This window comes from Athene noctua, chromosome 13 (assembly GCF_965140245.1).
Source record: "Athene noctua chromosome 13, bAthNoc1.hap1.1, whole genome shotgun sequence".
NCBI lineage: Eukaryota > Metazoa > Chordata > Aves > Strigiformes > Strigidae > Athene > Athene noctua.
The window spans coordinates 5,341,508-5,365,091 of record NC_134049.1 but is presented as its reverse complement, the minus strand read 5'-3'; the positions used below and the strand labels follow the sequence as shown (position 1 = coordinate 5,365,091).

At 40.7% G+C, this 23,584-nt stretch overlaps 2 protein-coding genes across 3 annotated transcripts; both read left to right on the top strand.

The window, feature by feature from the left end:
- The first annotated feature begins 347 nt into the window (after positions 1 to 347).
- Positions 348 to 17,325, top strand: BTBD1 (BTB domain containing 1). Its single transcript, XM_074917356.1, has 8 exons — positions 348 to 797; positions 7,450 to 7,606; positions 8,122 to 8,227; positions 9,835 to 10,032; positions 10,298 to 10,490; positions 11,030 to 11,117; positions 15,305 to 15,451; positions 16,224 to 17,325. The coding sequence occupies exons 1-8, from the start codon at positions 385 to 387 to the stop codon at positions 16,380 to 16,382; spliced, it is 1,461 nt and encodes a 486-aa protein (XP_074773457.1). The 5' UTR covers positions 348 to 384; the 3' UTR covers positions 16,383 to 17,325.
- Positions 17,326 to 17,869: 544 nt separating this feature from the next.
- Positions 17,870 to 22,183, top strand: C13H15orf40 (chromosome 13 C15orf40 homolog). Of its 2 annotated transcripts, none has more exons than XM_074917024.1 (5): positions 17,870 to 17,955; positions 18,029 to 18,158; positions 19,220 to 19,347; positions 21,358 to 21,487; positions 21,978 to 22,183. In XM_074917024.1, the coding sequence occupies exons 1-4, from the start codon at positions 17,884 to 17,886 to the stop codon at positions 21,448 to 21,450; spliced, it is 423 nt and encodes a 140-aa protein (XP_074773125.1). In that variant the 5' UTR covers positions 17,870 to 17,883; the 3' UTR covers positions 21,451 to 21,487; positions 21,978 to 22,183. The 2 variants fall into 2 exon arrangements, with proteins under 2 accessions (XP_074773125.1, XP_074773126.1); XM_074917025.1 differs by lacking the exon at positions 21,978 to 22,183 and adding an exon at positions 21,672 to 21,971.
- Positions 22,184 to 23,584: the final 1,401 nt, after the last annotated feature.

Here is a 23,584-nt window from a genome sequence, read left to right as displayed (position 1 = left end):
CACGTGCCTAAACAGAATAGCTGCAAGATTTCCTCATTCCCACACGTAACGATGTAAATCTCCGTGAGCGCTGCGGTGCTTTGCGTGTCTTGTTTTTACCCTCCCCGCGGCCCTGGACGCGCACTCCCAGCGCAGGCGCGGCCATCGGGCGCCTTTCTGACACCGACAAGTGACACAGATTCAAATCGCGGCCCAGGGGACGCGGCCGCTCCCGCGTGTCCCCGGCCCGCCGCCTCCCGCCCGCGCGGCCCCTCAGCGCCGCTGGGCCGCGGGCGCCCGGCGCATGCGCGGCGCAGGGGCGGCGAGCGGCTGACGTCGGGGCCTCGCGTGCCGCCGGCGGACAGAGCGGCCCGGCCCGGCCCGGCCCGGCCCCTCAGGGCGGCGATGGCGGCCGCCGGCGGCGGATCGGCTGCTCCCGTGGAGACGCCCGCCGCCACCGCCGCTGTTGCCGCCGCCGCGGAGGCCGGCGCGGTGCTGCAGCGGGAGCCGCTGTACAACTGGCAGGCCACCAAGGGCTCGCTGCGGGAGCGCTTCGCCTTCCTCTTCTCCAACGAGCTCCTCAGCGACGTGCACTTCGTGGTGGGCAAGGGCAGCCCCCGCGGCGGCGGCGGCGGCGGCGGCGGCGGCGGCGGGGGGGGCCCCCCCGGGCCTGGCCAGCAGCGCATCCCCGCCCACCGCTTCGTCCTGGCGGCCGGCAGCGCCGTCTTCGACGCGATGTTTAACGGCGGCATGGCCACCACCTCGGCCGAGATCGAGCTGCCCGACGTGGAGCCCGCCGCCTTCCTGGCGCTCCTGAGGTCAGGCCGCGGCGGGGCGGAGGCGGGCGGGCGGCCGGGCACGGTGGGGGCTCCTGGGCCGGGGGCACCGCGCAGCAGCCCAGCGGCATCGCCCGCCGGGCCGGGCCGGGCTGGGGGGGGCCCGCGCGGCCGCTGCTGTAATTCCCTCGCTCGGTGGCCGCTCCTGTCCCCGAAGAGCCCTCCCTGCCCTTCCCCCGGCCGCCGTGTGCGTGTCCGTGGAGGGAGATGCAGAGAAAACGCGTATCCACCTTCTGGGCTGGCACACAAGGTCACACCGCCCAGAGAACACATTTTGGTGCCTTCTTGCTCTTTCCCCTGCATCCTTTTCCCAAGAGAAGTGCCCTGATTTTAGGGTAACTAATTGTCCATTCAGGAAAGTACTTTGATAGTGGTGGGTGTCTGGTTCGGCTCTTTGATTCCAGTTTTGTTAAGCAAGGTGCTGGGACTTAGTGGTTCCTCTGAATGGTGCAACTATCTATCCGCCCTCTGATAATGGTTAAGAAAGGACAGAGACTGTTGTACCAAGCTTTTAACTTCATTTGATACTTACTTTGAACTTCTATTCATCTTACTGTTCACTTTTCTTTTTCAGCAGTGGTAATAAATTGTGTCTTTTTACCAGAGTAATACCCATTGTAATCACTTATTTCAGATACTTTTGGGTGGAGAGTGGACATACAGGAGAAGGCAGTGACTAAATGATTTTTTTACACACAACCCACCCAAGTGGTACCATGAGTGCAGTGATGGCAAAAAGTATGTAAAATGGGTTAGTGGTTCCTAATTCTGGCAGGATAGGATCTGCTACTTCTCATGCTCACAAAACTGATGAGTTTATCTACCATTTCTTTTTACTCAGTGTAGTGGTAAATAAAATATATGGTGTTCATAGAATCAATTACTGGTACTTTCTTTGTGCATCTATGCATCCAGGCGATGGTGTGGTAATATGACCAAACTGCTTAACTTTAAGGTTTTTCTCAAAGAAACTCCTCTGCTAGGCAAAACCTCTATAAAATATGTGGATCAGGTTCCTGTAATGAACATTTGGGAAACAAGTAATATTATTGCCTGGATAATATATTAGTATATATTATATAAATGTATAGTATGTCAAAGAATTCTATAATGGGAAAAGCACCAAAACCTTAGCAACTTTCTCTTCATTTTGGGGCCTGACAGATAAGAACAGGGAGGAGAAGATTTAGTAATCATGGACACAGGTGTTGCAGCAACTGCTTTGGAAAAAGAAAACCAAAAAAACCAACAAACCACCAAGCAGCAGCAATGTCTTTCTGTTAACATTAGCAGATGAACTGTATTTATTTTGTGGATGCTTAGCAAAGAGGGAGTGGCAAGGTGAAGAGTGTGTAGAAGAGTGGGAGATAGTAGGAAGTGTCTTTCAAGCAAAATGGTTTCAAAGGTTAAAAGCAAACAGATGTGTTTCTATATATATGGAAAAAACACTGGACAGTGAAAAGTGAATAGAAGCTTGTCTGGATAAAAATATAAACATGGAAACAGGAGAGTTCTGAGTAAAGATAAGCAGGATGATATTTGAAAACCCTAGAAATGAATGAAGAGATGTTGGAAGCAAACAAAAGCCATCTTGTGTTGGTAGAACTGCTAGCACATAATGGCAAGGGACTTACATGAGGATACTGATTATATGTGTATCTTGTCTAAATATCACTGGACTGATGAACTGTTGAAACATCTCAGGTTTGATGTCTTCTTTTGGTATTAAATACATGGCAGCTTTGTAGGACATTCTTCCAAATTATAAGTGTGTTTTGAGTTTATATTGGAATAAATAGACATTGCAACACCTTGTTAAAAACATACCTAAGGAGAACTTCTATAATACAGACCACTACTGGACTTGTATACATGTTCCATGGTTGTGTTCCATGCTTGTATACACTGTTTTTAAAGTATACCATCTATAAGACAGCCTGTTTTTTTTCGCAGTGTTGGCCAGAAGAGGTGAGAATTATGCCTTGAACTGTTGGCCTCTTTCATCTATCACTAGTAAAACGGTCAGATAATGATGGTTGCCTTTCTTTAATCTTTGCAAAGACCCATTTGAGGTGTACTGGCTAGAAATGAATACACATAGCAAATGAACATCAAGGTAAAAGAAACATTTAAGTGACGCAAAAACTTTTATGGGTAATTTACTAATTATTTAATGTTCCGCTGCTCATTTCCATTTTATTTACTCATCGGGCTTGTTAGGTCCTATCTGTAGTTGATGTGTTTCATAAAGATCTACTGACAAATGCTACTTTTAAATTAACTTCAAAGGGAAAGATTTTTTGGTGAAAATTTTTTGGATGCTCTTAAAAAAAATCACTCCATTTGTATCTGTCCCATAAGGCTGAGTGTAATTTCTCTGTTCTGTGATGTAAACTTTCATCAGTGTTAGTGTTTTGTCACAAAATAGATGGTAGTTCAAGAATTGCGTTTATGGGGAAGCAAAAAGTAGTTAAAAATTGAACAATTTAAACATCTGATAGTCACCAAGTTAATGTGATGTCTGTTTTTTTAATTTTTATTTTGGATGCAGTAGTACAGAATTTAAAATTGGCTACAGTTGTTACTTTTTTCTAACAGGGGACTCTAATAAATTGGTAGAGTATTTACAAATAATGAAATTAAACTTTAATTGATGGTACCACTGTAATTCCAGTAATACATTTCAGGATTTGTTTTTTCCCCTTGAGAAAGTTGGATAGACCTTGTCTGTGGGCTAAAATCTTACCTGTAAAGATGGAGAAGGGGGAGACTTTTAAAATTGGCTGGAAAAGTGGAGAGAACTTTCTTAGAAAACAACTGGCCAAGCTCAAAGGCTTAGAAATGTCTGTGGTGTGTGCTTCAGCTTATCAGCCAGTATTCCTCTTGCCTCCAAAGTTTTCAGACATGAGACAGAGGAGTTTTTTTTAAAAGCAGCTGACTACTTCAGTAGTTTGACAGATAAATCCTTAAGAGTTGAAATAATATCAAGGTCACAGTTTGAATGTCTCCCAATTAAACAGGGTTTTTTTGGTATGTTTCTAACTGTACAAATTGAATAGTGGTGATCAAGAAGATTAAAGTTGTCTCAGCAGGATTCTGCTTTAGGGTTTCATTTTGTTGTTTTTAATACGATTTTTTTAAATTTCATTCATGTTTTACAGTAATTTAACTTGTCCTTTGAAGACAGTATAAAGGAAAGTGACGACATGGAACAAATTTAGCAGTCAGTCTTCCAAATGTCTTTGCAGAGGACTTTGGCAAGCAGTAAATAAAGGGGTAATCATGACTAACTGGGAAAAGATTCCTGTGTGCTTTCAGAATGGTGAAAATATTTCAGCTGATGGGACGATACTAAGGCTAGGGGAGAAGGAAGTGCGAACTGGAGGGTAAAGAAAAGCAGCATAAAATGTATGAGAAGCTTATGTGAAGTGAATGATTGAGTGTTCACTTGGAAAAATTGTTCTGGTTGTCACTGCAAGTGCACTGCACACATATGCACACCCTCCCCGTCCTGGCTGACAGCACCATTAGTTGGTATCTAGAGGGTGGGTTGTTTCTGTAAGGCTCTCAAAGGGAGGAGAGGAGAGAAAAAGGCAAGGGGGGAGGATAAGTGATCTTGAGCCCCACTGAATTAAGTGGAAGAGAAACAGTGGTATCATCGTAAAGGTGTGCTAGTTCAGGCGTGCCCCAAATGGGAGAGTTAACCCAGAGACAGAGCTCTTGGCACGTGAGCAGAGGGATTTTTAGAGAGAAGACACACCTGGAGTTCTTCTTCTATGAGTAGGTGAATGCATCATAATCATCCATCCGTATACTTAGGGGAGATAGGATTAAACGACATCCTAGAGCAGTGTACTTAATTAGCATTTTTCATAGTTTTTGCAGCTACCTTTCAACTCTACAAATTCACTTTTTTTTAGTATTTGCGAAGGACTACAGTTTGGCTTTGAAAATTCCAAAATATCATTGTCAAAAACTTGAAATATTAAACACAAAAAACCTGACCGTGTGACTTTCTTAATGTATTTGGACACTTCTTGTCGTGAGTTTCCTTAATTTCAAAGTATGTAACTTTATCAGATGTTCTGTAACTACAAGTTGTTATGCCCAGCAGTGATCAATGCCTAGAAACAGATGGGGTCAGTAACTCCACGCAGCACACCACCTCTCCTGTCCTGAGTGAATACCATAACAGATGGAGCCCAAAGTCTTAGACCAAATGAACTCAATGAGGATGTGTTCTGATAGTGCAGGACCTGAACATGCCGTAATAAGGGATGGAGAATGTACTGGGTTTGCCCAGGGTAGAGTTAAATTCTTTATAGTAGCTTGTGCTGGATCTGTGCTGACAGCAGAGTTGATAACACACTGATGTTTTAGTTACTGGTTGAGAAGCTGTGCAAATTTTAGTGGTCAGAACTTGAATAAAGTCCCATTAGTTTGTCGTTGACACACCTTCAGTTGGGGAGTGTCTCTTACTGTATATCCAGCCATACAGCAGGGGAGGGATTGGAGCATAGAGCCTCAAGTGTGTCCTTCATGGGATGAAAAAGCATCCTGTAACTCCTAGGTCGCACATGAATGAAAAACCTCCATGTATATGCACTGTTGCCATATTTGAATTCCTGTCATTTGGGCCTGTAGTTAGTTTTTGATCATATGAGGAAAAAGCCTGCAAAATTCCTGGGAGTGCAAGGGTCAGAAAAGTGCAGTCTGAAACTACACCCTGATTCTTAAGAACGTGTCGTAGAAGGTGAACTACAAGCCTGATGGAGCTCCTCTGGTGTGTCAGTTCATTGGCTTCAGATCTGACACACTTAAGGAATAAAATCAAAACCATGTTCCAAAACCAACTTGATGAATTTTTTGGGCTGGTTGGTTTTTTTTAGGGTTAGGTAAAATTTATAATATAGTTTGTGTGGTAATGCTGCTTTTTTTTACAGCCTGTTAACTTTTAATTTTTATGTAATTAGTACTCCAAGCTCCTATAAAGTCATACAAAGAAAGTTAGGGAATTTTAAACAGATTTTTTTAAATCTTAAAACCAAAATCTAAATGCACTAGTCTAGTGCTTTAATGATCTACTTGCTACTTGTCAATTTGGTATACAAAACTTACCTATGAGATCTTAGTTTCTTAAAAATAATTTTGTCAGTGATTGTGACTGGCAAGTCAGCCCATCATTTTCATCAACAGATAATAGTTTATAGCTTTCATAACTCAGTTCTAAATGAAAAGTATGAAACTTCTACTAAAAAAAAAGAAGTAGTATTTAATTAAACTCATTCTTTGTAAAAGATGTTTGATGTAAATCCAAGAATTGAAGAATTAATCTAGAGCATCATTCACATTCCCTAGATGACGTGAAAGCTGGCTGTCTGAATAGATTGGGGTATTGTAATGGTAAATTTGTACCCATTGTTAAATAACAGCAAATGTAGTGCTGAATACCATATGTAGTTGTCTGTTGGCAGTTTCCAAGAATTAGAGTTTTCTTGGAATATAAGAAAGATAAACAGCTAAGAGCTTTAGCTAAAACTTTAATTCTAGGTTTCTATTACTTAGATCTCCCAATGTTGTGGAAAAGTTTCAGTCCATTACTTTCACAAGTTTCTTCTGTTAAATGCAAACTGCTTATTGTTAGATTTAAAAACCCTTCTAAACATGCCTTCTATCTCTGTGCATCGCTTGCTGTTCATCTCCAGAGGTTCTGAACAAAAAATATTAAGAAATGTAGTAAAGACTTGGTCTTCATTATGGAATTCCTGCATTTGCTAATGTGCCCTGGTTTATTATGTTTAATCACCTGTATGTTGAGGATAAATGTATTTTTCTAAATCACAGGCTATTCTTGGTTATTATCTGAAAGACTGATGAAATATTGCTAAGATTATCTTCAAGGTCACCTGTAAGAAAAGTTACAGAACCTTAAAATAAATCTTATCTTGTATGGTCTGAAATTACAACTGCTCAGGAAACAGGTTTTGTTCCTGGTTTTGGTGGAGGCTTCTATCTTTTGTTTCACAGCTTATGCTAAAATCTCAACCAATCATCTAGCCTCAAACAGTGGAGACAAGCCAGAGCATTTTGCTGTGGCAGGAATAGACGAGTCAAGGTCACCTGCTAGAATGTTACTTCCTTTCCTCTCCTCTGAACACTACAGATTGGGAACTTTGACATAAGATATTACCACAGTATAAGTCCTTGACACTGTTTTCTTCATGGTGGGGAAGCGAGGGTGAACTGTCAGTAAATTAAGTTCAGTAATACAGCTATAGAGGGCCATGTATTGATACTTGGTATACAGCTCTTTAGAGTGTACATTCATATATTAAGTAATTCTGCAGCTCAGCTGTTGTTTACAGTTCAGTAGCTATGTATAACTAGTACAGCCAGATCAGTCTTAGGGAGTAATGCATATTTAAAACAAATGTATGCCATTAGGTTAACGTAATCTTCTTTCTTCAACCCTTTAACTAGCTTATTAATTTGTAAAAATGCTAACGGGGTCAACTGTTGCATGTTCACAGTGCAAATCTTTGACCTGTTTTATAAATGCAAAGAGACTGTTGTGTTGTGCTTGACCCCCCCCCCGATATGTTTTTTTGATCTGTATTTCTGTATTGATTTCTAGGTTTCTTTATTCTGATGAAGTTCAAATTGGTCCAGAAACAGTCATGACTACTTTATACACTGCTAAAAAGTATGCAGTCCCAGCCCTGGAAGCACACTGTGTGGATTTTCTAACAAAGCACCTCCGAGCAGATAATGCCTTTATGCTGCTTACTCAAGTAGGTAAATTTAAGCTTAGTTTTGATTCACTAGGAAAATCAGTATTTGGAGGAAAATTACTAAATATTACATCACAGTAGGTTTGGTGTCACATAGTCTAATTAGTGTATGAAAATGTCTTGTTTCTCTGCTAGCATTTTTAAAGACTCAGCTTCTAATTAATGTGGAGGAAAGGCTTTTTTTCCCTTCTTTTTTCTTTTTTTAAATATGCAATGGACTAGGACATTTCAGATGAAGTTAGTTTATCCTACAGTGTATTTGCATGAATCTTTTTTTGTTAAGACTGTGCTTCAGTTCACTATATTGGATTTTATGTGTACTTTTAAAAAATTATCTTGCATTTAGTGAATTCTCATTAATTATGTACTCCATTGAGAATTTAAGTGCTCTTTGAGGTACAGAGTACTTAGAGAAATCAACCTATTTTAATTTGGATCTATACTAGAGTAAAAATACTTGCTTTTTAAGATTAGTGGTTTGTCAACTTTATGCTTAAAGATGTATTTCTCTACAGGCTCGTTTGTTTGATGAACCTCAGCTTGCTAGTCTTTGCCTTGACACAATAGACAAAAGTACTATGGATGCAATAAGTGCAGAAGGCTTTACTGATATTGATATAGGTAAGTAATTTTGTGTGTCCTAAGCATTAAACTTCTGAAGGGAATTGTAGGTCACGAGAAGACTTTGTTGCACTGACTCAGGATAGTTTGCCTCCCACATGTGAGTGGGTAGAGTCCCAGGCACATTGTCTCCTTGTCACAGTAACCTGGAGTAGTTCACTTTCCCCCGCATCTGCACCCACCTTTGCACAGACGCCAACGCACCGGCCAGCTGCGGATCTCAGAATGCGGATGACAGTACCTGCACTACATCAGCGAGTTTGCTAATGAGCAAAAGAGGACATTGCATATGTATGATATGTTAATCAGCACACGTTTTACTGTCCACCCCCTCAGTGCTTCACCCTCAAGCAGGGTTCCACTGCATCGGGTCCCCATTTGATTGGTGTCGGTGTCCCCAGCGGGGCTCCCACCATGGTCACACTTTTGGCTTTCATTAAAGCCAAAGCTTTCACTTGCTCAGTGTTGTGCCTCATCCCTGAGGGATTCAAACCTGCTTTTTGCATGTAACAGGAATTACACTGTTTTGTTGCCACATGGTACTTCTCTATTTAGAGTTGTGCAGATCAGGTACAATTTATGAAATCTATTTAAAAAATAAATACCTAAACTTCTGGTTTCTTTGTTTCATCTTTTATGAAAAGCTAGCAGTTGTAAATTTGCTCACTTAGTTTCACTGCTACTATATGTCTAAGATTTTACTCCAATTCAGCTAGACTGTGTGAAAACTCAGACTGAGGGAAGGTGTTCCAGCTGTTTAAAGAAATTGTTAAGTCATTGTTAACTCATGTTCAGTGGGATTTGTGCCCAGACTGTGAGTGCTTATCTCTGCTCTTGATAAGTCCCAATCTGTTTTGACTTTCCCATATGATATTTTCTATGACTGCAAACATGCCTTGCTTATATTCAGGGCATATAAAAATTCCCAAGGAAGACAGAAGATTCAGAATATGAAAACACATTTGTTTTCAGGCTTGTGTTCTTTGATAAACTGAGATTTTTAGATACCTGTTATTCATAAAATGCCAGAACAAGTAAGAAATACAGGAAAACTTGCTTTTGTAAAACACATGAGAGTACCTAGCCTCACACCCTGTGTTCCACCTTTGAGCTTTGTGGGTGGCAAATACTTCAATGTTTAAGATGACTTTCAGGTATCTTTAAACTGGTTTTGCATGCGCCACTGCTGCTTGTGTCTGTAGTTGATCCAGATTGGCAGGTGGCTATTCGGATGAAAGTATGACAAAGTCATCATGAATAACTTGTTTTTTTAGTAGTGTGCACTCACCACTTGGTCACTTCCAGTTTTAATCCTGCCCTAGCCATGGAAACTCTTTAGGATATTGGTTGTCACTACATACATTATATATAGTCACACTCTTAGGAACCCAGAAGAAAGTTCATATGCTGTCTTCATAACAGGAAAATTACTTTTTTAGTTTGGAGTCTGTACACCACTGGGAGTTTTCTATATACATATATTAAGTTGTCTTTGTTGTCTTATAATGAATGTTCTTAGTGTTAACATGTTAAGCTTACTTAATGTGTAACACTGTTACTGGTGTGGCTGAAAACTGATATAAATCTGTTGATACTTTTTTCTTTAGACACATTATGTGCAGTTCTAGAAAGAGATACCCTTAGTATTCGAGAAAGTAGACTGTTTGGAGCTGTTGTTCGCTGGGCAGAAGCAGAATGTCAAAGACAACAACTGCCTGTGACATTTGGAAACAAACAAAAAGTCCTTGGAAGAGCTCTTTCCTTAATCCGTTTTCCATTAATGACTATTGAAGAGTTTGCAGCAGGTGAGTTTTGGGGTTCTTTGTCTTACTGTTAGACCGTATCTCTGCACTGTTCACCTGTAAGTGTTTAGAGTTTACATTTAACACTCTGTTATTAATATCATGCAATAAAGGTTGTGATACAGAAATGAAAGGAAAACATTCTGCAAAATGTGTTCTGGCTGTTGGAAAATATTATTGCCCTCTTCAGCTTGCAGATATGTGTGGTTCAAATACAACAGTTGGGAGTAGTTCTTCAAATCATCTTGGAAGTTTTTTCTTTTCACAGGCCCTGCTCAGTCTGGAATCTTGTCAGATCGGGAAGTAGTAAATCTCTTTCTGCATTTTACTGTCAATCCTAAACCTAAAGTAGATTATATTGACCGACCAAGATGTTGCCTTAGAGGAAAAGAATGCAGCATTAACAGGTTCCAGCAAGTGGAGAGTCGCTGGGGCTACAGTGGAACAAGTGATCGGATTAGGTATGGCTTTTGAAAGAGTTTGTAGGAGAGACAAAGTGTGGGAAGAAAGGGATGGTATTACTGGTATTACTCAACTTTAACTTTTTGGCATAAGATACAGTAACAAACATGCTGGTTCTGTTTGGGCACGTGTAATCTTTCCCTTTTTAAAAAATAACTTAGACTGCTGCACTCATAAAATACGGAGTAGCAAAGAACAAAGTTCAGGATGTCTGCATGCATTCTGATTGGTTGTTAGCTGCATATGCTTTTTAAAATACCAAGTCTTGATCTGATTTTATTTTGGAGATATTGAAAGGAATCTGGCCATTTTTCATTTAGTGATACTGAGTATCTTGGGGGCTTAGCAAAGCTTTAACCTATGAAGCTGATACCTTACATAGCATTTTTCTTACTACTGAAATCTAAACAGAAAGTGTTATTGAAAAAAAATTCAATTTACTACTCTTCCATGGAAGTCTTTTTCCTGCTTGACTAGGAATAAGGTAACACACCTATCAGAGTTGTTTAAATTCCTTTCTTGGCTTGTGTCTTACTAGGTTCACAGTTAATAGAAGAATTTCCATAGTGGGATTTGGATTATATGGATCTATTCACGGACCCACAGACTATCAAGTTAATATACAGGTACTAGATACTCTCTTTAAATAGGCTTGTGCAGAAACTACACTTGCAGCACTTGCAGAAGGTTTGGTGTATATTTAGGTAGGAGCAATTGATAGGTCAGGAATCTATCTAACCTGTGTTTTGTCCCCAGCAGTGGTCATAAGCAGATGACTAGGGAAAAGTAAGAACAATATGAAACCCTTCTCCCTTTCTGCTGTATTCTCCTGTCTTTCAGTCATTTTCAGTGTAGGTTTTTCCCATGACTGATTTGGTTTCTCTGTTTAGTAGCTCCTGGTGAATCTTCAGGATACTTACCTGGTCTAACCTTGAATTCCTGTAAGCTGTAAGGAATTTCATAGCTTTATCCTCTGTTCAGTTGTGCACAAAGTCTGTCCTTCATTAATAAAGTTTCTAGTAATTCAGTAAAGAGATCTTGGATTTGTCATCAACAGCTCTCTGAAATCAGTGACACGTGTAAGTGACTGCTAAAAAAGCCCACTATGTCATCAGGAAGATACTGAAAACAAGATAAAAGGTGACATTGTGTTGCTGTATGAAAGCCAGGTATACCCACATCTTGAGTATTGTGTGCAGTTCCCAATCCTACACAGTAGAATTAGAAGATAAAGAGGAGGGTAATTGAAACAGTTAAGGGGATAGAGCTGCTGCTTTATGTCAGAGACCAGAAAGGCTAGGATTCTTCAGTCTGTAGGGAGGAAGGCTATGGGGAAGTGCGGGCAATGTTTCTAAAATCATGGGGGCAATGCATAAGGTAAATGCAGAACTGTTTGTTAATCACCAAACCCCAGAATAGTAGAACTAGGAGACTCTGATTGATACTAGCAAAAGATCAAAACAGTAAGAGTATTTTTTCAATGCAGAGGATACTAAGCATACTGCAACATGAAGCAGATATCTTGTTTTGAATTTGGTGGTATTTGAACATGCTCGTTCATCAATAGCAGATCCACTAGAAGATTCCAGAAGAATCAGAAGGGGCATGTGCACCATAGCACCCCTAGTACGACAGTTTTGGATGCTGGGGGAATGGACAGCAGAGCCCAGACCTGTGTGCTAATCCTCAGCAAAATCTTCTCTTGCCACTGTCGCACCGTACTGGACCGTTTGTCTGACCCAACTGGGTATTTATTACGTTCTTAGCTCACCTGGTACATGTATTGGGGCTTAGAGGCTTGTCCTTGCCCAGAGCTTTTTGGAAAGATTGACATCTTATTTGATACTGGGTTCAGTCTCGGGCAGAAGGTTGTATGTTACTGTTACCGTAACTTCTGCCATAAAATTATTCCAATTTTAGGTTTGCTGAAAATGTTGTCCCAGCATAACAATCTCCCTGGTTTCTTCTGCTGGTAAATGATTTATTTGTATTGCTGTTCTCCAGGCTCCTACAAGAAGATCTTACCCTGCTGCTATTTGTTTTATATCTTCATGCTGTTTAGCCCACCAGAAAGTCCGTAGGGCTTTTTGCTACTGCTGTGATGAAAGAATGATTTAACATTGGTTTTGATACTTTCAGATAGCTGTTCCTAAACCTTCTTTTGGCCTGCTTAACTGTATTTTTTTACTTTTAATCTGTCAGTTTGAACCTTTCTATTTTAATCTGGATACAACTTCATGTTTCTCTATGATGCCCTTTTTTGTTTATTTCCAGTAATAGCCTTTTGCTGATCAGCCATGCCAGGTTTTTTCCTCTTTTCTCAAGCCTTTCCTAATAGGTGATACGCACCAATACTGTACTTGGGCACGTGATGTCATTCAGTAGTCTGAATGCTTCTTATAAGGGTTTGATTTTAATTGCTCCTTTTAGCTTCTTTTGAACGAGCTTCCTCATTTTTTCTCCTTTTTAAATTTAGCACAGCTGTGGTGGATTTGCTTTTGTTGTTCACATGGGAGTGTTGACTCTTAAGGATATTATGGACACTGTTACATAGTGTTTCCATTATGAAGTTTTGAATCTGATCCTGCTCATCACTCAGTACCAAATCAAGGGTTGCGTTTCTTCCAACTGAGCAATTGGTTAGCAAGCTCACGAAATGGTCAGTGATAGCGTCTAAAAATGTCACCCCTGCTTCATGTCCTGATATGACACTTGCCCATTCTGAGCAGGTAATTGAAGACACCACTAAAATTGTATTTCCAGCTCTTCTAGCCTGTTTGATCTCTCTCAGCGTGTCGTGGTAAGGATTGTCTTCTACTAATATTGATCCAGTACTATATTTTTTCCTTCTTAAGTATGGAATTTCAGTCCATTTGAATTCTCTTTCTTATGATAATAGTTTTGGTTTGATTTTAACCTTTCTAACAAGGTATTGGCATTCCATGTCTGGCACGGTTTGACTCTGTGCTATGTATGTCGTAACCTGGTACTATCGCATCACACTGATTTATTAAGTATGTGGGAAATTTTGTGAAAGAAACCGTCTGTGACGTCATGTGGGGACAGGAATTCCATTGTCCTTATCTTATTTTGTAGACTTCTGGCATGTGCTGGGACTGCTGTTTTGGTTCATTTCTGGGCATCCTATTTAAACATCAGTTTATTTGTTTTCTGTTTCCTATTTGATGATTACTGTTCTCTGACCATCCTGTACTTAAGGATAGGAATTTTGTGTCTGTCTCTTAAGAAAAAAATGTTGTGCCTTTCCTTTTATGATGTTCCAAACAGAATGTAGCTGAAATGAGGTTTTGAAGGAATTTATTGGCTTTTCCACATTCCTCAGTTTAAAAGCTCACTTGCAATTTGATTTGAAGTGCCATCAGTTTGGTTTTCTCAAACAGTACATTTATGTAAATGAGTAACATAATGCACTAGATTGGATCTTTAGAACAAAAGAGTTGGTGCTGAGAACCTAGCAGTTATACCGTACATCTGTGGGGATTTTCACTTTGCATTAACTCGTGTTTGATTCTCTCAGCTGAATTCCAAGATGAAAGCATTTGGTGTGCTTCCTCAGCATGTTTACTGTATTTATTTCATCTGAAAAGAATTTAGTTCTTGCAAGGCAAACCAAAGCATATTAAGTAGGAATGATCAAGAGATTTGCTTGAAAAACATGCTCCCAGTCCAAACTGAAAGGCTAATGTACCTTTATGTTTCAGATGAAGGCCATCCATCTTACACAGGTTCTCTTTATTCTGGAAGTAGCCCCAATTCCTGATGGCTCTGAAACTTTCTTGTCACAATCTTATTAGACAGGTATTTAAGTCCTGTGTCTCTGCCTTTCTTCTTGGACCTGCATCAGTACTAGCAGAGCTCCAGAGAGTTATTTATTTAATTATTTAATACTTGTCCTAAAGTAGTGATAGTATATATTGTAAATCTTTTATGTGAAAGGGGCTTAGGACTTCAGTGTTATAATTGTAAATATTTCTATTGATTGTGGCCGGAAAAAAAAATTTGAGCATGTTTTGCCTAGAATAGGGCTTCATCTCATTTGTGCAATATTAAATATGATATGGGAATTTAATAGTATCAAAATTGATTACTGCACCAACATTCATGTTACTCTAAAGCTCTGATACCCAGCTTCTGCAAGAGGTGTTCAGCAGCATGGATCAGGATATCCAGATGAGAAGTGAGGTATCTGCTATTACTGCATCTTAGCTAGTGATTCCTATTTGCCACTAAAATTGAAGGCAAAAGAATTAATATGTAGTCTAAGTGTAATTTTTATACAGAATCCAGAATAGAAGTAAATTTTACAAAACATAGCAGCACAAGTTCTTGTTTTAAGAATGTTAGCATTGACTGCCTATATTATCTGTAAAAACTTGTTTTCTAAATTAGCCACAGCCAGTGAACATGCTTCCCTCATGTGGGCTGCGTTGGCGTACAGAGATCAGCAAATCTAAGTACAGGATTATGTGTAGTATTTGAAGGTCAGAAGCTGAAGGTCTGAGAGCTATTTATTCTTCACCTCCCAAGCAAAGACTGTAACCTGGTTGGAGCAGTGTTGAATCTAGCCCACAGGTCGGACAGCCTGTGTAAAACTCAGAAGCCATCATTCGGCATGCTGCTGGGTCAGCCCTAGTGGTATCGGGAAATGACACCTACTTTCCAATTGTGCTGTCCTTGCAATTAAACTGGGTGGAGTAGGCAAGTGTTTGGTTGTAATCTTCCAATCTGCAAACAATAAGAATCTTTCTCCAGCTTGTAAACCTAAAAATACTATTTTCATGTTTTTGTACAGATAATTGATTATGAGAAGAATCAAACTCTAGGACAAAACGATACTGGGTTTAGTTGTGATGGAACAGCCAGTACATTCAGAGTTATGTTCAAAGAACCTATAGAGATTTTGCCAACCGTTTGCTACACAGCTTGTGCAACGTTGAAAGTAAGAATGCCTAACAGTCCAGAAGAAAATACTGTTTTGATGCAAGAATTGTTCTTTTATCTGTCTTCTGATGGAAAAGTGTCTTCTAGATCTTGAATTTGTTTTAAGTTTAGTGCTAAAGCAGGATGTAGTTAAACTCCACAGTAACTTGTAAGTCTGCTAAGTAACTGTAAGACTTCTGTGCCACAGCACAGAATTTGTAACTGGATCTTTTGTGCCTCCCCACTTTCTGGCTTGATGTAAGAGTTAGAATGAGTCCTTCTGGAAGTCACTGGTTCTGTGTGGGCAAAAGCACTATCTAGAATATTTAATCTGGAAGCTCTTTATCAAAATGTGTTTGATTTCTTTTATTCTAATGACTAGCTAGAGTCAAGAAAACAGAAAGGTTTTTTTTAATCACTTATTGTATTCTAGTGCTGAAATATAGGAAGGAATTACTGTTCCAGGAAAGTCTTCTCTTAATGTTATGGACAAATTTATTTATTCAGTTTTCTCCAAAATCTTTTAATATTCTTTTAAATATAATTCCCTATACAGAAATGAAAGTTGAGGGGGTTGGATAAAATCAAGCTGTCAGAGAAACTTTTCTTTGTTAGCTAGACATAGTGCACTTGCTTCTGTTGCCTGTGATTTTGTATATAACTTAAATAATGTGGGTACAGAAATTTTATACTATTAAAATAACCTAAGTCAGTAATGTTAGAACTTCGACATTTTATGGGTCTTGCTGCCCACTTCCATTCAGTTGCTAATCCCTTCTGATATTTTTCAGGGTCCTGATTCCCACTATGGAACAAAAGGTTTGAAGAAAGTGATCCATGAATCTCCTACTGCTAGCAAAACATGCTTTGTCTTTTATAGTTCACCAGGTAACAACAACGGTACATCAATAGAAGATGGACAGATACCAGAAATCATATTTTATACTTAATTCCACATGATCATCTCGAATGCCTCTGTGTATCAGTGGACTTCAGCTCACTATTGACAGCAGTTAAAATCCTATGAAACTACATGAATGTATAAAATTTTGAGAACAAAACTAGTTTGAGAGGTACCAGAAAAGCTATTTTCTCTGCATCATTATTGGCAGAATGTAATTTAGCTTTTCCTCTTACCAAATTGTCAAGTGGAATAAATGCTCTGTATATTGAGAAGGTTGTTTTAAATAGTATCTTGTGATTAATTGCCTTGTATTTTCACCCCTTCATTTCTCATGTAGTAAAATTCATTTTCTGAACTGGAAAATCCTTAATCATTATGAACTTCTTGTGTACGTTTTCCCTAACCTGTCCTAAAAAGACAGTAAAGCTGCTGCTGTAGTTCCAGCTTACACGTATTTCCAAAATGACCTTGGAATGACCCTACGGACATGAATTGCTACTATATTTTTTGAAGTACATCCGCAAAGATGGATTCATATTGCTATCATCTTGGCTGTTTGGATGAGCTGTGGAGAATTAACGAACTTAGCCCTGCAGACAGCATCTGCAGCTTCACTGAAGAAACACGTAAGTTAAATTCAGCAACAAACAGATCTTTCCAGAATCTCTCTTAATTCAGAAGGGATGTTTTGGAACATAGAGCTGGTTATGGAAATAGCCACTGTATATACATATGTGCCTATAAGAAAATGTATAGTGTGAAAAGGAGAATACAAGACTTGTAATGATGTTATTTTATCATACTAAAAAATTAGTATGAACTAAGGATTGTGTGCAACTGGTTTTATGGATTGCATACACTACTTCGATGCAATGGATGTATGTATATAATATTCAGTGTCATGCGGAATGTGCTGTGTAGAAGTAGAATGTCTCCATGTACAAAATCCTGTACCCTCCCCAAACTTACACTAAAGTAATAATTTGAGAACACGGGAGGAAAAAAAAAAAAAAAAAGAACTTCTTTTTTCTCTAATTTCTCTTAAACTGCCTGCTCCCCGGACGGTCGGGCAGGTCCTAGGTCTCAAAGCAAGCCGTGCATTCCACATAGCGCTGGGGCTCGGGTGTAATGGGAGCTGTCAGTGTGAGCTTAAGGGTTGGACTGGATGATCTTCAGGCGCTTTCCCAACCCAGGCGGCTCTGTGGTTCTGTATTCCCAGCCACCTGCCCTGACAAGTTTCCGTCAGCGCCCTCCGCGGGTTCTTCTCTCAGCCGAGTCGCGAAGGCGTGGCTGGGACGCGGCGGGGGTGAGCAAGCTGCCGGCAGCCGGGGCTGGGCGAGAGACCGCTGCGCCGGGCCGTGCCGGGAGAAGGCAGCGGGGCCCCGGGCTGCCCCGGCACCGCCACCGGGCTGCCCCGGCACCGCCACCGCCCGCTCGGCCCCGGCCCGGCCCTGGCCGCGCACACGGCGGCGGGGGCGGAGCCCGGCGGCGGGGGCGGGGCCATGCGGCGGGGCGGGGCGGTGTAGCCGGAAGGGCGGTGCCGCGCCATGCCGGGCCTCGCCCGCTTCCGGCGGCCGCTGGCGGCGGCGGCGAGGGGCGGCGGGGCCATGCCCCGCAAGGTGCGGGCGGGGACCCCCGGGGAGCGGGCACCGGGTGGGGACCGCGGTGACCGCGCCTCTTCCTCTGTTTCAGGGAAAAGGAGCCGGGAAGGGGCCCGCGGAGACGGGCGCTGCTGCCGCGGGACCGGTGGTGGCGGCGGCCGACGGCTGCGTGAGGGTGGCGGTCCGCGCCAAGCCCGGCTCCCGGTGCAGCGCCGTCACAGGTGGGGCTGCCGGCGCGGCGGGCCGCCCTGCCCGGCCTTCCCGCGCCTGGGGGGGCGCATCTCCCGCGGGGAGGGGCGCGGAGGAGGCAGGTGCGGCCCCGCGCGGGGGGGCGGGCGTTAAGATGCTCCGGTCGCCGCTTCGGAGGCGGGACGCGAGGCGCCGCCGCTCGGGGAATAACCGCCCGCACCGGGGAGGCTGCTGTGCTCACGGGCCTTTCTGACGAGCGTCTCCCTAGCCACTGAGTTGGAAAAATAAATATTCCGAAAACGGAAGAAAGTAGTCATTTACAGAAAGCCGGTAGCAGCTCTTTCCCGTTCCCCCGCAGGTTCCGCTAGGTGGTGCAATGAGCACGATGTAAATCCCTCTGCATGTTTTTATTTTTGTTGTTGGGTTTTTTTTGAAAGGAGTAACGGCAAACCCCTTTGAGCAGCCCTTCAGTTTGACGTGGGTCACTTTGTGCGTGCTGTTTGCATCCAGAGAGGTTGTGCGGCTGTAGTTGAGCTGCAGAAGTTTGATCTAATAAAATGTGTTCTCCCTCTGCAGATCTGGGCTTGCTTATCTACAAATCAAAAGTGCTTTTTATACAGGCGTGTGTGTATGAGGCTCATGATGTGGACTGTAGTAGGGTATCCAGGCTCAACTGGCAACACGAGGAAATTGTTGATGATGGCATAGCTCTCTGGACAAACTTATTTATCATGTTTTTTTTGGTGAGGTAACCTGATTTGTATTACCCACCACGATGCCAAACTGGATTACGCCTGCATCAGAATGGGCAATATAGAGAGGGGCTTAGAACTGTGCCCCAGTTGTGTAAAAACTGATAATTCATGGCTGCACCCTCAAGGTCTGGCTGTTCTTTCTATCAGAAGATTATCTTTGTACTGGCTAACAGTTTTAACCTAAGGGGATTTGTGAAGTGTAAAAATGTCATTACCTACTGTAAGTCTGTTTGGTTTTACATTAAAATGCTTCTGGAAACGTAAACATTCACTTTTAGGAGACAGTAACTGGATGTTTTGAATATTTTGAGCATAAAATTAATAAATATTTGTTGCAGATGTGACAGCTGAGGCAGTAGGTGTAGCTATTGCTGCCCCTCCATCAGAAGGGGAGGCGAATGCAGAGCTGTGTCGCTACCTCTCTAAGGTGCTAGAAGTGAAGAAGAGTGAAGTTATTTTAGAGAAGGTACTTCCTTTTTTTTTGTTTGTTTTCTTTTCAGTCTTGTTCTACTGCAATTTTGAAACTTATTCCTTGAGTACAGGGAACTACTCTACAAGTTCAGTCCAAAAGACACTTTAAAAGTGTTTAGTTGGGTTAATGAAATAATTCATTGAGAACAAACCAAGTGTAAGAAGAACCACAGCTGATCTTGGGATCTTTAATCAGAATAGTTATCATCGTGATGTATTAATCCAAAATTTGTGTGGTTCCTATTTTGTGTTCTTCAAAGATTCTCCTGTTTTTGTATCCAGTGCAGTTCACAAAATTTGTGCTTTGCAGAGAATCTGCATTTTATTAATAACTTTTCATTTCTGTTTTTTGAAGTATCTTCTGTATTTGAGTGAAAAGTTTCTGACAGCTGTCACACATAAGCAAGAGCATATATAAGCACTCGAATTATAGCTGGACCTCAAGAGTTTCTTTGTATTAGAATTTACATGTCTTGACTTTGGCAAGTGGAAACTCTCTGTTTTATTCATTGCACTGAATAAATAATTTGTTTCATTAATTCATTCTACTTAAAGTCAGTCTTTCCAGCCATGTTCATTTATAGTTTATGAATATAAGAGCACAATGCAAAATTGTGCTTTTTATTTTTGCCTGTTGGTTTCATGTAGCAGTCGAAGCCTGTTAAAGGACAGTGGTAAATGGTGATGTGATCAATGAATTGTGCACTGTGTTGCCGAAATTGTGCACTGTTTTTACTGAATCATGGGCAAACTATCTCATTTGTTTATCAACATTTTACAGATAACATTGTTTTTCTACCTTAAAGGGATGTTCAGGTTTGACTAAATTGTTCTTAGAAGTGCTAAGCAGAGTTGAATATAAAAGGGGCCAGTGTTGTCTGACCTTGACTCAGTTGTTCTAACCTGTGGTGTCCAAATAATTACATGCTAGTGTTTCTTTTTCACAAGCTGCTGTTTGTTCTCAGTGCAGCATTGTGGTGAAGTCTGTATTTTACCTGTGGGTTGGATTTTTCCATCCTGATCTACTAGGTGTAAACAGCAAGTGATTTCTGGTACTGGTTGCTCTCTTAGGTGCTACTTGCTCTATGATAAGTGCTAACATCAACAAAACCAATCCAAATCAGGAAACTGGTGGGAAATGATCCAATATAAAACTGAGATTACTGGATTTTTATGCAAGGGCCTTGATTTTCATCATCAGCTGGCTAGACTGCTTCAAATTTTAAATTTCATGCTATTTTTTTTATAGTAAAGGACTTTTTTTTTTTTTTTTTTTTCCTTCAGAATGTCCCTTGTGGGCATTTCAAAGTTTTTGCCAGGCTGCAGATCAGCAAGCAACTTGTTTCTCATGGTTTACTGAATACTAGCAAAGTTGTGTCTTCAGGCAGTGTGAAATGAGGTTGCAGATGTGCCAGTTCCTATGTAAAATAGCCTTTTTTTTCAGTAATACAAAAACAGGTCAATAATATTTCATGCTGTATGAATCTGAATATCTTATAGGTTATATACAGTGTGATTGCTTTTAATTTGGTTGATATTATCAATCTGAGAACTCAGTTTAAGACTAATACCCTGTGGGAGACAACTTTTGAAGAAAGATCTGAAAGTACACAGTTATCAACTATAAATCTATAGGTACACACCTGCTTTTTAAAAACAAACCTGCAAATTACTTGGAGTCTTGCTTCTAGATGATACAAGTGAATTATGAAAATTTACCACTCCTTGCTTTTCATTCTAGCCTATAAAAAGAGCATCAATTCAGGGCATGCTCTGGGAGCTGTATCCAGTTTTAGAAAGAGAGTAGATAAGACGTTGTTTTCCTCCTTTCAAATATCTCGAAAGGGCATTGATGACCTGTCTTTTCTGCTGTTAATTCTGCATACCCACAGTTTAAGAATTATTTTTAAAGTTATTTTTAAAACTGAGAATTTTTTTTTGAATGTGTATATGGTGGTGATTCGCTGAAAGATGTTTTTTTTTCTTGTATGTGTATCTAAATCAGGGTGGTAAATCACGTGAAAAAGTGGTGAAGATTTTGGTATCGGTGACACCAGATGAGATTTTAGAAAAACTGAAAAAAGAAGCTTCCAGTTGACCTAAAACAAGAGCGAGAAATGGGACAATGCATCTTGGTAAATGGACTGATATTCTTTCTTATGTAAAGCTAGTCCTGTTGAGAATGTGGGTAATGACTAGGGAAAGATACTTCTTCCCCCCCCTTGTTAGTATAACCGTTGTATAGTTGAAGTTGTTGTGTAGGCTTGGTTAGAAAAACTTGTCTTTACTGAGGCTCTGTATCTGCTTCTGTCACTGCAGATTTTTTTCCCCCTCAGGAGAGTTTCCTGTGAGTAAGATTTGTCCTCTTTCCTGGTCCATAAACAAATGGTTTAGAAAACTTGTTTCCTACTGAAACAAACTTTGGTTAACAAAGTGAAAGGCTTGGAGTGACAGCCTTCAATGTGAAAAGTGGTACAGAAGGATGAGTCTGGATGGTAAAGACCCAAGAAGAATGTTCTCTTCAGAATCTAGTGGCCAGTACTGGGTGCAGTTTTGCCCTGTGTGCACATATGTACATCTAAAATGAATGTGTTTGAAGCCAATATACTGTTGTTGATCTCACAGGCAGAATCACCTGAACAACCGAAACAAAACCAGAATTTTGCCGTATGAAAAGCTGACCCAGAACCTTGCAACTGCATACATGGTGTCACCTTGCAATAGTCTGTAATTGGTTTTCTGAAAAGTAGAGATACAGTCATGTATCTTTGCCAAATGCGTGTCAACTGTAATGACTATTTTTAATAAAAGGGGTAAAAAGTATTATCAAACTTTGTTTTGTGTTTATATTTTCATCAAAAAAATTGTTTCCTAGAAGTTGCTTATTATATTATTTTTAAGCAGGGATTTTTTGCAATCTTTCCTTGGTTTAATAATGAGTATTATTGTTAGAGAGAGAACCGAGCCGAGTAATTTGTAGAACAGAACAAGAAGTCTGAAACAAAATAGTCAGCTGTACTCCCGTCTCAGGGCTAATGAGAAGAGGGCTTAACTTCTCTCTTTGTCATGCTTGAGAGATCAGAGTAAGATTTAAATATCACAAAAATATATGTGATATCATAAATGTCTGATAGGAGTTTTCTTTTTCATCTGCATCACTGCTGATGTCTGAAATTGTCCTATCTTTACTATGGTTGTCGTATTTTTAAAGAATGCCTGAAGTAAAGAAAACCTGTTCTGAAGGTTTGTTTAAGGTTTGTCATACCTTCTTCTGGAAAACAATGATACAGATGCCTAAGTTACAGCTAAATTTCTTTACCAGCCTCATGTAGTCCAGACGTCATAGCTCATAATTTAGTTTTTTATGGACAAAAAATCTTTTGCTTTAGGAAATTCTTCCTGCTTCCTGTTATGCTAAATATTGCAACAGTTGTTTTTAGAGTTAGAGAACTGGTGCTTGTCAAGATGACAGCTCCTTCAGGGTGACTCATTTTAAAGATGTTATGAAAAATGTTACTTTCTTGTTTGGACAGTGTTTGGAGAACTATATCTAAGTTGTTGTTTGCTTAGTGGTTTGCATCTGGATTCATTTTCTCAGGGTTTTTTGGTCAGCCATACGTTGCCTTAGTTGCCTTTCTTATCCTTTTCAGTCTGTACAGGCTGGTTTTGTTTTACTGTTCAGTCAGTTTTGGTTCGTGGCTCCTTGCTGTTTCATCTGTTCTTGCCCAGCAGAGGGGTACCATGTCTTGCAGAAAAATTAAGGCAAAGCAAGCTAAAACTAAGTTTTCATGTTTCGTCGTTGGGGTTTTTTTCTTACTTCCTAAACTTCTCTTTATTGTGAGCAGAGCGCAGCAATCCAAAGACTGAGGAATCCTGCATTTATGTTACATTCTGAGTTGGGTGCTGCAACAGCCATTACAAAGATTTCTTTGGAAGCTACTGCCATGTGTTACATGTCTTATATGCTACACTGAAATACTGTATTACACTTTCCCATGACTTCAGACCCAGATTGAGGGAGGAGCTGGGTAGGCAGGTACAGTCTCTGAAGTACATTGGTCTTCAATGATGATTATCTAACTAGCCAGTTCAGTCTTTCAGTTCCCTCTTTCTCTTGTCAGCATGTTCTGTCTGGTCTTTGCTAGCTTCTGCTTCAGAGGTTTTACCTCTCCTAAAAACCTTCAGCTGGGTGTTCTGCATCTTTTCTTCCTAATCAGTGAAAGTAACTTGAA

Coding starts and splice junctions, on each gene's coding strand:
- BTBD1 (XM_074917356.1), top strand. CDS start 385: ATGGCGGCCGCCGGCGGCGGATCGGCTGCTCCCGTGGAGACGCCCGCC. Junction 10,033..10,297: donor TATTGAAGAGTTTGCAGCAG/GTGAGTTTTGGG, acceptor TTCTTTTCACAG/GCCCTGCTCAGTCTGGAATC. Junction 10,491..11,029: donor GGAACAAGTGATCGGATTAG/GTATGGCTTTTG, acceptor GTGTCTTACTAG/GTTCACAGTTAATAGAAGAA.
- C13H15orf40 (XM_074917024.1), top strand. CDS start 17,884: ATGCCGGGCCTCGCCCGCTTCCGGCGGCCGCTGGCGGCGGCGGCGAGG. Junction 18,159..19,219: donor CCGGTGCAGCGCCGTCACAG/GTGGGGCTGCCG, acceptor TATTTGTTGCAG/ATGTGACAGCTGAGGCAGTA. Junction 19,348..21,357: donor GTGAAGTTATTTTAGAGAAG/GTACTTCCTTTT, acceptor TATCTAAATCAG/GGTGGTAAATCACGTGAAAA.